Genomic DNA, 15,566 nt, shown 5'->3' on the forward strand with positions numbered 1-15,566 from the left:
CACAGAGGTTTGTAAGGATTAAATGATGAATAAATGTAAAGTTCAAAGAACACTTTCCGGCATTCAGTTCACTTTTAGTAAGTCTTTGGCATATGTACACTCAATCAAAGGCCGTGTGGACATGTAGTAACACCAACTCCTGCTGAGTCCAACAGGGGCTGGGTGCTCTGGAAAATCCCGAGCTCCCTTTTCCATCTTTACGACTGTTGACTCTGAGCCTGTAGGCAGCGGATGTGCATGGGAGCAGAATCAGACAATGGGAATTCTGTTCTGAAGGACACTATCAACCCTGCAAGAACAAGCAACCTGGGAACTCAGGGATTTCATGCCTGCATTAAAAATTTCTGGGTTAGGACTCGTGGAGCCCAGGATATTTTGCAGATGGTTTAATCCCCTGATGGTCTATGAGTAGAACTGATTGTGGGGCCTGAGGAAAATGGATTAAGGGTTCTTTCAGGGGTGACAAAGTCCCCCTCCTTTGAACACTGGGCGATAATCACACTTAATCCTGGAATGAACACAGTACCTTCTCAGCCTGTACTTCCTTTATGTTTATGGTCCCCTTATTTCTCCAACCAGCCTAGCAGCTACCAGGTCCACTGATTCTGCCCCTGTACTTTATCTGGCATTCATCCCCTCAGGAACATGTCCACATTGACCCCAGCCCAGTTTCATTCCCTACTATGTCTCACATGGACCAATGGCACAGGCTTATTACTGGATCCCCTCTTCTTTTCATCACACCTACTAACTATGGTATAACCTTCTTGCATCACAGTTGCGACTCTTCCCCAGCCTCAAACCTTCAATGGCTACACTGTCCTCAGATGGATGTCACAATCTAAAATCTGGGTCCTTATTCAAACATATCAACTGTAAAATGCCACGTTAAGATAATCAGAGAAATCTGAACATGGACTGGGCATTAGAAAATATTATGGAATGATTGTTATTTTTATAGGTGTGATAATGGCATTGTGATTGTATTTTTTAAGCCCTTATTTGTTAGAAAAGCTTACTGAATTACTTATGAGTGAAATAACATGATGACTGGGATTTTTAAAAAACAGTCTCCCCAAATTTAAAATTAAAAAGATATATATGTATCTGGGAGTATAGATGAGGTAAGACTGGCAAATGGTAATGATTACTGAAGCTGGCCCAGTGGTATGCGGGGAACCGATCACACCAACTCAGGAAAGCCGGCTGTCAAAGACTTTGCAAACAGGTTGTTAAACCATTGGCAGCTTAAAGTTGTTCACCATGGGGATATTTACACCACAGAAATCAGCAAATGCTCCAAATCAAGGCTTTTGTAACAATATATTAAAGTTGAATAATAGATAATAAAAGCTGAATAATATATGGAGGTTTATTAAACTATCATGTCTACTTTTGTATAAGTTTGAAAACTTCAATAATAGTTCATTTAAAAAAAAAAAAGCTCAACTATTTTTCTGGACTTTGGAGACCTCCTGCAATTTGGTCCCAACCTAATTTGCAGCTATATCTTCACTGTACTCCCTCTGAACCAGAGTAATTAAAACATTCCAAGTCTCCAGACCATACCCAAGCATCTCCACCCTTGGTTTGGTCTTCATCCAGGCTTCCCCTGCCCTGGAGTAAGTTCACCGCCTCACTTCCTTCTCAGCTATCCTGGCACACATACAATGAATGACATCTCTCCCTATAAGACTTCCCTTCTTGCTCTATACAGATATAATTTCTCCTTCTTCTCAATTCTTAAATAATTTAACCTGTACTTTTCTATCAAAAGAAAAAGTTGTGTTCACTGTGTGTGGCAGGCATCATGCTAGGTTGCTTTCACAATATTGTCTCACAACAATTTGAGCCTCACAACAATCTGTGGGATAAGCTGCACAGCTTTTTTGCTTTATAAGGAAAATGAGGATTAAAGCCACTAGGTAACTTCCCCAGGTTCACAAAGCTAATAGTAGTGGCAGAACATTCCAGAATTGTCGAAATTCTGGGGAAGAGTCTGTGCAGCAGGGAGCCCCACATAAAGGTCTCCATGGGCGCCTTTGAATGAAATGGCAGCTCAGTGACTGAAAGCCCTGTTTTCTCCGCACTGAAAAATGTTTTTCTGTGTTCTGAGGTACTCTTCTTACCCTTCACTGCAAATGTCCCCTTGGCCATAATGGGAATGGACATTTTAGAAATTCCTTTAAAATGGCGACCCTTTATAGAACAGCTATTACACTTGCCTCCCAAAATCCTGTCATGAGGCATACTTGAAGTAAAACTCAATTTTTCCTGAAAGAAGTAATCCTCTCTCCTCTGAGACAGTGAGGCATTTATGAAGCAGGTGAGGACCAAGTCCTTTTGTGGGTGCTCTCCTCTGTGGGGGATGGGTCTTCTCAGGGTTGCTTTCCTAGCACTGCAGCTGGACAGGTGAAACTTGCATCTGAGATTGGGCCCCACACTACAGTTATTTCTTCCCAGCATCCCCAACCTGGGCCCTTGTAAGCAGATGCTTAAATGCCCATGGGCACACATGGACACTTTACTACAAAATTTAAGCAACCTTCACATGTCTGTAGGAACTGAGAGATAAAGAAGAACTAAATGCCAAGAAGCCGTGGATGCTATTTGTATCTTAGATGAGAGCAGAGAATCTAGCACTTGCCTTGGATTCCTCCTGGAGAGCTCAGCCTGCAAAAGGAATGGAATGTCTAGCAAGAGGGGCGTGGTAAATAAATGATGGTACTAGCAAGCGGACAAAAATAGCCAGTTGCTAGAAGATTTTCCAGTGACATGAAAAGCATGCAAACAAACAAAATAGAAGGTTAAAAAAAGCATATAAAATACGATTATCAATTTTTTAAAAAAATCCCATAGATGTGTATGTCTATGTACAGTAACTATTGTAAGACCATACCCCAAAATGTCATTATAAATATTTCTGGGGTGCAGAGATTTTTTTTCTTATTTTTTTATAATTTCCAAATTTCTTCTTTTTAGTTAATTTTTATAGTTAACATCCATCACCACACAGAATTACAAATTTTTTTCTTGTGATGAGAACTTTCAAGACCTACTCTTTTAATAACTTTCAAATATACAATATAGTACTATTAACTATAGTCACCATGCTGTACATTACACCCCCAGGACTTATTTATTTTATAACTAGAAGTTTGTACATTTTGACCACCTTCACACATTCCAAAATCTCTAGTGAACACTTAATAGCTCTTAAACTGAGGGGAAAAAAAAAGAGTACAAGTAAAATGAAGAAGAAATCATACGATTGTGGGGCTTCTACTAAGGGAATGAGATGCCTCTTTTTATTCCTTTTGGGGATGGAGAGAGATGGTCTGGCAAAGGGAGATGAGGGTCCTCATTTCTAATCATCCGAAGGCAAGAAAAGAGGTCAGGACTCAAGTGTGTTCATTCCTTTAAAGGCAGGAAGAACAAGGCGTTGGAAAATGAATGATGTGTTTGGGGGGAACCAAATGGAAGAGAAGAGTGTGGGTGACTTAGGTGTGAATCTCAGGAGCATTTCCATTTGTGCTTTTTAAACCTGCTGAGACTAGTAGCCTCCGGTCAGACAGTTCTCCCCATGTGGCTCAGAGGCCAAGCTCGCTGGCCTGGGAGAACTCCCACCGCTAATGTACGGGCCGTAGAATCTCAGCATTGGGCTCTACCTTCAAAGTAATGTGTTTATTTCCAGGAATGAACATGGTGTCTTTACAAACCAATAATCACAGGGAGAAAGGCTGATAGTCACCTCCTTACCCTCCTCTGCTCTATCTGGATGCAGAAAGGAGAAGAGAGACAAGAAGAGGCCAGCCTCATACAATCACCCCTCTCCACACTTTCTAAGTGGAGGGGCAGCAAAGATTAGGGAGGAAATCATGACTATTTTCCTTAAGAGGCTGCAGCGGGACGGGCTTCAAGGAAAAAAAAAAAAAAAAAGACAAAAACTTTTCTATGCACGTGGTGAATGTGGACTATGTGAAAGCTGACAGGCCCACTGACAGTGAACCCAGGGAGGGGCCCTCAGCAAGTTCCCTCCTGAAAGTCAGTGACAGTGCCTAGAAGGAAACACGACCATGAATGATTGTGGACATCAGGATGCCTGGGGCTCAGTTTCACCTGAAACCCAAAGAGAGAAGGGAAAATGACAACAGAAGCCAACGATGTGGTGCAGTGGGGCCAGAAGGAGGCAGCCCCAAGCTTGTGGGCAGTGCTCTGTCTCTCTTTGGAAAAGCACCCGAGAGGGTGATGTTGACTAGGTGTTGACACATCAGGTGCTTTTTGATTCAGGAACAACACTGCAGAACTGACTTTTTGATCTGGGTACTACACTCTAGCCACAAGGTTCCAGGGCTTCCTGGCCTCGGGAACACACATCCTGAGGAGTGAAAAATATGCATTTATATTCCAGCCTTGGGGGGATGACACACAAATGGAATAATGTGGAAAGGTCAGATGGAAGCAGGGGAGTGAGCCATCTGTACCAACCACCTGCGGGGTTATCTGTGGGGAGGGCAGGGAAGCTGCCTTTCTAGGATCATGGCCTCAAATGTTGTGGACAGACCCCCAATATACCTAACTTAATAGTTCATTTTAAATCTAATATCTTTAGAAATGTGGCTCAACAAACATGGAGAGAATATGGTCAAGTCAGAAACAATGTCAAAACCACACACACACACACACACACACACACACACACACACACACACACCCCTTCCATAAAATCGGTCTCCACTATGTAACCTTTTCAAGCCACAAAACAACATCACACAGAGCCTTTTTTCCCTTTATTTTTATAAATTTCCAGATAAAAATAAATATTTAGCTGAGATAAATATTTATCCCACTGCTTTGTGAGAATATGTGTGGAGGTGGGTGGGATATGGGTAAATGCTGACTTTCTTTTGTTTTTGTTTTATATTCCCTGAGATCACCTGAAAGCTTGTGTGAATTATATGAATAAGTACTTGAATAAATCGTCATTTTTCAGTATTGTCAAAAGGCTTCCTTACTATCTATTTTTAAAACCCCATTGCATCCTGACAGAAGGATCAACAAGCTGTGATCAGAACACCCCAAACCGTACATGGATTTATCTTTAACTCTCACCAACGGGGCCCTTTATTTTGTTCATTCTCTCCCTCAAGCCTCTTGCTCCACTCCCATTCTGGTTCTTAGCTCTCTGAGTGGTCTGGGGCCTCTTCTCCCCAGGTCTTGGGATCTCAGCACCACACATGGGAGAAGTGTAGTGAGGGTACAGGGAGTTCTTGGATGTAAAACATATTTAAAGAAGAAAATATCCCCAAGTATATGGAATTATTGTTATTAGAAATTACCTGCTCTGCCCTTGGGAGTCTCTGCAGAGGTGCAGCAGGTGGGGCCTTGGGCAGCACTGAGTTGGGGAGTGACAGGAAGTTTCCTATTGAAAGGGGGACAGAGGAAGGGATGGAGCATCTCAGCTCTTGCTCTTGGATTTTCCTATCTTTGCATACACACTCTATCTATACTAGGATCCATGGGGAACACAAGGACTTTGTGTGTCTGTTGTGCATTTGTTGTGTGTGTGTGTTGGTGGTTATGCATTTGTGTGGTGACAGTAAGCTCCCTTCCAAAGACAGGGAGGGTGATTTTCCATCTTCACCACTGCCAGGGAGGTCCCCAGAGAGCCCTTTCTTGTGCCGCTTGTGGCTTACTCATAGTGACCTCCAAAAAACATTCTGGCCAGAGATAATAATGGCTTGTTTCCTAACCAAGATCAGCAAAACTCAACCATCTGCCTCTGCAGAAGTCTGAGATTAACCTGGCTGCCAGACCATGGCTACAAGGCATTTGCTCACAAAGATTCCACAAATATGAGTATCCTGTCCCAACGAGGAGAAATGCAGGAGAGAACCTCACCCTCTACCTCCTTGGTTTAACGTTTTCCTGAGCTGAATCACCCACCACCACGCTTTCCAAGCAGCTTGGTCTACATTCTTGCGTACTATAAAATATTAAAGACGCAGAAACAGGTTGTTTTGCTCATGATGAGATGGGAGGAGCCAGAGGGAGAGGACAAACTACCAAGTCATTGTCAAGGTTGGTTCCTTAAGTCAGAGAAGCTGGTAATCCAAGGTGGGGGGTTTGTGCCCTGGTGCCAACTTTGTTTGCTCACAATTCATAAAAGGATCAGTGGAACTTACCTGTGGCTGAAATCCTTTGAGGTCGCTGGCTGCAAGGTCACTGGCTGGGAGGAGCTGGAAAAGAACAAAGGAGTCTTCCTTAGTGATACTTCTCACAGTTTGCGTACAGTGTCCCCAGAACAACTGATCGGCAATGGACTCACCAGAGCCCAGATCTGGAGCTAAAGCAGCAGAATCACAAAAGGCAAATGCGGTGCTTCTGGGATAGGAGCCTGGACTGAATGGCCTTCTCACCTTGTGTCTACTCAATCTCTGACTATCTCTGCTGCCCTCTCCTACCTTCTTTCTAGGTGCCACTAATTCTTCAGAGCCTTAAGTTAGGGATCATGAACTATGGATGGACTCCATCAAGTCCACAGACTCCCTGAGATTGTAAGTACAAATTACGTGTGAGTCCATACACTTCCTTAGGGAGAAGGTCCCTGACTTCTTTCCTATTATCAAATTATTCTGTGATATGACAAGTAAAAGAGACAGTTAAAGGCCCATCTCCTCTGGGAGGGCTGTTGCTTCTTCTTCTTCCTCTTCTTTTTTAAAACTCAGACCAGTGAAAATGACCCTTTCCTCTCTGCAGCGGCACATGACTCAGTTTCCCTTTATCGTACATTGCCTTTGATTTTATATGTTATTGAGGTATTCATAGCTTATGCCTCCAACTATTATGCACAATGTTAGATGAGGAGAGTCAGGTTATGTATTTTCTGTAGCTCTGTGTTTAATCAATATTAAAGGGTAAAGTTAAGGTTTTAATATTTTTGCATGCTCTCCAGAAAGCACTCAATGGAATCATAAATTAATAGAATAATCACGTTCTTTATTGTTGCTCAAAAATGCTGGGAAAATGGGCTAAAGAGAAAAAAAGGCAGATGCTTATTTTGATTCAAGGTGTGTGATTGCTAGCTTTGTTAGGCCTGGACAGCGTCTGTGAAAACTAGGAAAGATTTCATATTTGCTGTAACAATATTTTGTTTGGTTCAAGAAAGAGAGGAAGTCACGCTGGGCTGTAGTGCCTCCAGCCCTCAGAAAAGCTCACCTGGGCTCCCTAGCTTCTCTCAATGACTTTGTCAAAAATGACGCACAAGGTGTGTAAACTCTGGGATGGAGCAGGAAGGAGGTAGAGAATGTACCTCTCTCCCCACACCCAGGCCTGCAGGCAGGATTCCCCAAGTGGCATTTGCCTGGAAAGGTGGCACCATCCTGAGAGAGAGCCAGCTCAGCCCCTGACTGCACACACAGCCAAGCAACAAGCCGTGAGGGTACCTGACGAGACACTGGGGGCTGAACATAATTATACAGCATCTCTGCCTTCAAGGAACATACAATTTGGTCCAAGGGTAAGACACGCATGTGTCAGTGTGAGCAAAGTGTAGTAGGGTGTCAGTGTCAAACTGTGAACAACGTAAGGCAAGGAGGGTCAGGGTAGGGTTGCTGAAATAAGCTGGAGTTTGAACTGAGCCTTGAAAATGGACAGGCGGCAAGGCGGGGAGCCGCTTCAAGTCGGCAGTGGGGAGAAGATGTGGAAAAGGGGTTTACCAACCCCAGCACAGCTCCCTTTGTGTCTGTTCTCTGCCAGCTGTGGCATGCATTAAGGAAGAAGGGAGGGAATCATGATACATCGAGGATCGCCTGGGTGCCCAGCACAGTGGTTGCTGCTTTATAGAATTTTTATTTTTTAATCTTCATAAATCCCTCATGAAATACAAAGTATCTCCACTTTATGGATGGGAAAATTGAGACTTATGGAGGTTAAAAAACCTTTTTTAGGTCACACAGGTAGAACACATTTTTGGGATTTAAATCCAACAGTATATTATCCCAAAGCTTATCCTCTTTCTTCTTTAACATGATGCCTCTGGTGGAGGCACACTGGAGATAATTTGTTGAGGAGACATGACATAGGAAAAAAGATGAGGGCCAGACTGTTAGTCAAATGAGCCACAGGCAGGAACATAAAATGTGTGCCCCGGGCTTCCCTGGTGGCGCAGTGGTTGGGAGTCCGCCTGCCGATGCGGGGGACACGGGTTCGTGCCCCGGTCCGGGAGGATCCCACGTGCCGCGGAGCGGCTGGGCCCGTGGGCCGTGGCCGCTGGGCCTGCGCGTCCGGAGCCTGTGCTCCGCGACGGGAGAGGCCACAGCAGTGAGAGGCCCACGTACCGCAAAAAAAAAAAAAAAAAAAAAAAAATGTGTGCCCCTATGAATGACCCTTAACTAACCCTTCCTTTCAGACACTATTTTATTTAATTGGTAACAACAATCTACTTTTCAGGACTTGTCAATATGGCTTAGGGCCTCTGATTCAAGCACAGGTTGGGATGGAGCTGGGGAGGAGGGACAGACAGGCTAGGGTGATGTATGGGCATGGGAGTGACCTCTGCAAGAACAGGGCCGCAGACATGTGTTAGTGTATAGGACTCAGGTCTCAAACTCTCCAGGCTCTGGAAGTCGAGCTGGCAGGGACTCTTCTACTGCGTTTTCACGAGGTTCACCAGGCAGACAGAAGAAGTAAGCCCCAAATATCTAGTTCTTCCCAGTTCTGAGATGCTGCAACAGAAAATAAACCACAAGGGTGTTCATGGCATCTCAGCATATGTACTATTCCCTCACGTTAGTGGTTTGGGATTGAAAAATGACCATATCCACTTTGAATGGAAATAAAGATACAGAATTTTTGGTTATTATTCCTTAGGTCCCCTGCTCAGCAAAGTTAGGATCTATCCCATCCTCCCTGGAAAACTTACATCTTACATCCTCTTTCCCTTCTCTTAAGCAGAAGAAAGATGTGTGCAATTTAGTTCTTTTTTTTTTTTTGGCAGTGGGGGGGTCGTGCCTTGTGGCATGCGGGATCTTAGTTCCCCAACCAGGAATCGAACCCGTGCCCCCTGCAGTGGAAGCACGAAGTCCTAACCACTGGACACCAGGGAATTCCCGCAATTTAGGTCTTATTTAAACTTCTCTTTTGTATATATTTTGTATTTTTCTTTTTTTCGCCTAACAAGCCCATGCCCAACAAGACCATAGTTTATATAAATCTTACATAACTTCTGCATTTCTCAAAGTGTTAAGAAGAGTCTGGACAAACAGTCATTAAGTACCTGTTGGTCAAATGACTTACAAGAAAAGTGGAGAATATTGTCAAACTAGAGGTGAGGGCTAGAACGACTAAGTTACTGGGAAGTGTGAGAGACAGCTTATGACATGCTTCAAGCTGCCAAGAGGAAATGACACCTAGAATGCTCAGCACCTAGAGCATTTCCTGCATGAAATAGCATTCAAATATCTGAATGAATTAATCAGTAGGGGAGGCTGAGGCATGGCGGAGAAGAGATGAGAATGTGCTTCCACAAATCACTGCCCTCAAAAGCACTGATCCAGACCCGGTCCAAACTGTCCCCACCCCCCACCCCCACCCCCCGACCAGACCCCTTCCTCATTCTGTCCCACAGAAAAAGAGTTCACTGCTCAGACCATCCTAGCCGTGTGGGGAGGGATCCAGGACAGGGAGGCGAAGAGGGAGGAAATGCATTCCGCCATGGCTCTGGGGACTGCAGTCAGGTTGCAGTTAATGAAAAGGATCCTGCCTTTTCCCAGGATGGCTAAATGTCTGCACTGCTCCCAGAAAAAGGGTTGGGTGGGTGTGGGGGAGAAAGGCAGACAGAATTACATTTAAAAGGCAAAGGAAGGAGGAAAATTCTTTCATCTCTCTGGTGGAGCTGGGCAGCATCCTTGGGCCCTGTCTCAAACCATTCTCATTCCTGACACGTCTCCCTGCTCTCTGGAACAGTCCACATTCAGAATATTATGATGATGACCCTGCTTTCCATTTTTGAGGAGCTGCAGTTTCTCTCTTGGTGCAAGTTCAACTTTTTTTCTTGGTCTCTCCAAGCCCAAAGGGCAGGCTGGGGAGCAGGGGGACTGGGGGAAGATGAAGGAAACTGTGGGACCCTAAGGTGAGAGAAATACCTTCAGCTTCACAGGCAGAGGCATTCTGCTGGCATTCCTCTCACACCCAGCTTCCTGAACAGGATTCTCCCTTTGCTTCCCACACCACCATAAGTCACCCCCAGCACAGCTGCAGCCAGCATCACCCTGGGACCTCCGTGGGCCTCAGACTGCCCCTCAAATAGCTTCATTTTTACCTGCTAAATTCTACAGCTTCCAGAGCTTCCTTCAAAAGAGGGGAGGAAGCTGCTCCACTTTTCTCTGTGTCCTCCAGCCCCAGGAGTATCACTTCCCCTCCTCTGGCCCCTCATCAAAAGGACACACTACATCCGGTAAGGGAGTCCCTGACACAAAATGGGGAGTGTGGGGGGACTCACGCTGGACATCTGGCTGAAAGGATCCCAGCCTTGTAGACATGCAGCTGGACACACTGAAGCCCGGTTGTGCTAGGGATCCTCTAGGTTATTTGCTCTTCTCAAATATTCCCTCCCCGTGGGCCAGAAAAGTAGATGACAACATGTGAGCTAGATGGATGGGTGGATGGGTGGATGCAGCGGTAGGCAGGTACACAGACAAAGAAAACAGAGCAAAGATGGCTTCGGGGCTTCGGGGAAAACAAATGACCCTGTTTTAAATTTCCCTTAAAGACACCATCCTTTCATTAAATGCGTTTTTTACCTCACCTGTCCTCTTTTCAATCTGTGCTCCTTTCCCTTTTCTATTTTGTAGGAAATTGATTTTTCCCCCTCTTTATTTTGTGAAGTGTCACTTGCTTCTTACTTTGGCTACAGGATGGAACATGAACCACATCCCACTCCAATCCCTCAAATGACAAAATAGTTGGGGACAGCCTGTGTGGAAGGCAGCCTCCCAGCAAGGGAGATAAACACCCAATTACGTGTGTGATTGGGGTTGTTAGAAACCAACTAGGAACTGAGGTCCAGAAAGAGTAAGTGGCTTACCCAGTGAAAAAGCAGAAACAACAAATCCAACCATATGTAGGCAACCCAAAGAAAGTTTTAGATGACCTAACACTTGGGGACTGGGAGATTCAAATCGGGAGGGGAGAGTGGCAGGGGTTAAGACAGAGAAAAGGAAAAAAAGTTAAGGAAGAAAGCTTGGTTTCGACCAAACAACAGGCTCTGGAACCACACCAACCATGAGTGAGCCTGCAATAGAGTTCCAGGCACACAGAAGGAAATGTGTTAATTGAATTAAGGGAGGTAAAATGGAACCAACAGGTTGCTATTCCTCACAGGATGATAACTGGAACACTGCTGTACAAAAGTTAGACTCAGAGGGAGAAGACTCATGTCTTGGCCCCGGGTCTGCCTCCACTCACTATGGGATCTGTTTTGGGGTCACTTCACTTATTCAGGTCTTGTTTTACCACCTATAAAGTGAATTCTGTGTTCCCTCTGACCCCACAGTTCCAGTGCCCCAGTGTGTGTCTCTTACCTCAGGGATGAAAGAGATGGAACAGACTCTAGACTATCTAGTCTCCTCTCTCCTTTTTTTCCAGGAACTTTTCCCCACTAAACACTTCTAAGAGGTTGTCTACATTCTCTGGAGGAACTTCTAATCAGAAGGACAGATGGGAGGTCAATGAGATGGTCTTGTACTGTGTCTCTGTTATTGGTGTGCAAATAGGAACTTAGAGAGTGGTCACTCAGGCTGCTACACGGGGTCACCATCCCAGTGAGGTTGCAGTCACATCCACATCCAAGCTAAAGGTAAACAACCTTACAATTTGGAAAGCATTAGTTCTAACTGCCAAAGCATTTAGGGTGGGTGATGCAGGGGCCAGGCAGCCAGCTTCCTCCCAGCCTAAGAAGTAAGTTACACACTCAAAGTGGCCATCCTAGCTGGGCTGAGTGTCCTTTTGCTAAATCCCCTCACTCTCATGAAATTTTAAAGGTTAAACCTGAAACCACTGATACCTCCAGTCTCACTTTCAGGTTCTGTTCCAAAGAGCAACAAGGATGGCTAATAATAACTGAATATAACTCCAAGCAAGCCTGGTCTTGATTGCTTATATTTTTCTTGTATTATCTTTTAAATAATGGCGTTCTAATATTTATAGATGAGATTTGTAACAAATTCCCCGAGACATGTAGCCAAAAGAGCTTATACATTTTTTTGAAAGATTCCATGTGTGATCTTGCAAGATCACACATATAACCTATGTTCTTATTTGGTTGTTGTCCAAGACACAGCTATTTCAACTTCTGGGTGAGAATGTATTTAATCTTTCTTGCAGATTAGAGCTATAAGTATCGAGCTTAATGAAAGAATAGGCCTCTGAATGCCCTAATCTAGAACTCACTGAGACAAGTAGTCTTATTTTATGTTATTTGAAGCTGGTGAATCTACAGAAGTTCACCCTGCACTTTTTGAACTTCCCAGTAAAATTCTTTGTAAATGTCTTGTTCTGCAGACCAAGGAAACTGGATTTCAAGGATGGAGGGCATCTTGTGTGGTGTTGGGTGGGAAGTTTACAGAGGTAAACCTGGTATGAACTGGTGACATGAATGTTCATATCCTCATTTATTACGCATTTTGGTTAAGAAGTAGCTCAAGCGGGTTAAGTCGTTTCTGAGATTACACCATTTGCAGGTGGTAGGGAGGCACAGGAGCCTGGTTTGGAGGATGCGTGTTCCCTTTCACTACATCCTAATACTCCATGAGCCCCACTATTTTTTGAATGTGTATTAATAGAGGTTCTATCAGGTCCTATATGATGCCTCTGATGTTTCCAAATAAACCATGCACAGGAAACTTACAGAAGAGTGGTTTTCAAACTGTGCTCTAAGGAGCCCATCCCACTTTAGCCAGAACAGCACATCTCTTATTGGCATTTTATACTGGACTTCCATTTAAGATCTATTTGATTTAAAACTTTATAAAAAATAAAATTGGAATGCACTTATCTTAAAAGAGAAGGCCCCTACATAGGTGAAGAAGACACTCCCAGTGCTAACAGAATATACCTGGGGGAAGAGAATTAACCAGCTCATCTCTTTAAAGATGCTAAGACAGTCATCTCTTAATAGGATTGGAATGGATGCATGAGCAGACCTCATTTTTAAGAACACAGCCTTTAATACTTGCCATGAGTTATTCATCGGGAAAATGCTTTATCTTCTTTTCTTTCCATTTTCTGAAAGCAGTGATGTCTATTCTTTTCATCTGAAGTTCAGCAAACTATACACTTAAGAAAGCATAGCTAACTTACCAGGAAAGAAAGGAGCTAGAGATGTGTTGCTTCTCAGGAGCACAATCTGAGCTATAGGTTCTTTCCTTCGAACAAAATGCAAAATTCACGTTCCATTGGAAGCATCTGTGGGCTGTTCCCAAAGTCAGTAAAAGGCCAGTAAAGGAGGTTCCCACACTGAACGTATGCCAAGAAAAGCTGGATACTGGGGAGAATCCATTCATATCTCTGCCTTCACATCATGTACTGAATTTCTGCTTAGAACTGACCAGATGATCTGCTCGCTTGGCTCGAAGACTAGTATTGAAGCTTTATAATGCATCCCCTTGGCAAATCCAAGGAAATTGATTTACACCCCTGGGCTCACTCAGCAGCAGAGAATGGCAAAGTCGGAAGGTGCTTGCTTCAGAGAGTATCTGAGTACTGGAGTCAAAAGCTTGGCTGCTCAGCTCAGTGTAGGCAACTTGGCTGAGAATCTGGGCCCCTCAGGCCAAATCTAGAGCAATTAATCACAATTACAGGTGAATATCTAAAAGGGATAAAGTCAAGCTGGACCCAGTGATAGCTGGCCTTATAGCTGAAGGTAGCCACAGCTTTTATAAGTCTCAGGTAAAGTGGAAGGATCTCCTCTTTTGAAAGCCTACCCTGAACTCTTGGCAATTATAAAATAAAAAAAATAATTGATTTTTCAGAATGTACTTTTGCCTGTTATTGTACCAGGTGGATGCTTTAACTCTATTATTCCTCTTAATCTTCACATTATTAATGCAGGTTAGTATTATTTTCACCAGTTCACAGTTGAGCCAACTGAGGCTCAAATCGGTTAACTAATTTGTCCAGGGTTATAGGGACAAAAAGTGGCAGAACTGGAATTTGAACATAGCTCCAAATCCTGACAAGTCCAGTCCTCTAAGGCATCCATGACCCCCTCAGGAATCCCTAAATGGAGTGGGGCTTTCTCCCTCCCTACTCTGTCAGGGAGTCATCCCTGGCACAGGGACATTGGAACCACTGACAGCCAGGCCCCAGATGACCCACCGTGCAGGTAGGATCCAGGCTTCCCACTTCCCATCAGCCCCATGCAGGCTCACAGTGTAGGCATCTAAGTAACATCTTGATCTTCTCCTCACATTTCTCTGAACTCAAGTTGACGTTTTGCAAAGAAGCTTCGTTCCTGAACCCTGGCTGACCAAGGACTCACTAGAGTCTGCACTGTAGTGCTGTGCGCTAATGATCACGTGGATATTCATTCTCTCCCTAACCAAGTTTACCCCCTCTGCCTCCCTTCCTGCTTTCCTTCCTTCCTTCCTCCTTTTCTTTTTTCTTCTAGCTAATAAGGGTGTGCCAAGTTCCAGGCACCATCGCAGATGCTGGGAATCCCCATAAACTACTGAATGCTTTCCAGGGATCAGCTCCTATTATTAATTCTTCTGGAGAACCTCATAGGCAGTACTATGATTATACCCATTTTATAAATAAGAAAGCAGAAACTTAGCTACATTAAGTAGCTTATTCAAAGTCACAAGAGAGTAACTGACAGATCCAGAGAACATGCTCAATTCCATCTGAAACCAAAGCCTATGTTCATTCTTAACTACTCCATACATGTGGCACTGCCGATAATCTAAATGCTGTCGTGGGTAACCTCATTCCACCTAGAAAAGACCTCTGCCTTTTAGAGACACATGCCAAGAGGTGGGCATTTATAAAAAAGGGCAACCAATGATGGGAAGAGGATAGTTGCATCCCAAGGAAGAGTAATATCATTATGACCATGTAAGTGGGCACTTTTAATAATACAGAAAAGGCCATCTCTGTTACTACAGGCAAGAAATGTGCTTTTATGTCATCTTCAAATCCAGCATAGCATGAGAACTAAAAGGAGCACAAGTTGTTAAGGATAGTCTGGCACTTGACAGAATCAAGGAACTGGACAACAGGAGGTAAGATCTTTAGGGAAGACAGACAACCATATTCAACAAAGATAGAGAAGTGAAACCCGAGTTCTTCCTCTCATTTTCAAGAAATAACCTTCACAAAACTAAAAGTTAAAAGACGGTCTTTGTTTACCAAATACTTCTGCTTACAGTTTTCATTAGAAAGGTTATTACGTATTTTTAAAGAAGTAAATCAGGTTATTTGCTTATTTATTTTAATTAACCAAGTGGAACTTGTTTGTTTATATGCTTTGCTATTGGTTGAAATAAAAATCTCTTTGAGCTTCTACT

At 43.8% G+C, this 15,566-nt stretch overlaps 1 protein-coding gene across 2 annotated transcripts in view; it reads right to left on the minus strand.

Annotated features, from left to right (window-relative positions):
* The window catches only part of SETBP1 (SET binding protein 1), a 352,373-nt gene that overhangs the window by 175,225 nt on the left and 161,582 nt on the right, over window positions 1–15,566 (minus strand). For both annotated transcript variants that reach the window (XM_065890468.1, XM_065890467.1), the window contains exon 2: window positions 6,186–6,239. In XM_065890468.1, coding sequence (XP_065746540.1) covers window positions 6,186–6,239 — 54 coding nt within the window. The remainder of the gene's footprint in view (window positions 1–6,185; window positions 6,240–15,566) is intronic.

This window comes from Phocoena phocoena, chromosome 13, assembly GCF_963924675.1.
Source record: "Phocoena phocoena chromosome 13, mPhoPho1.1, whole genome shotgun sequence".
Classification (NCBI taxonomy): Eukaryota; Metazoa; Chordata; class Mammalia; order Artiodactyla; family Phocoenidae; genus Phocoena; species Phocoena phocoena.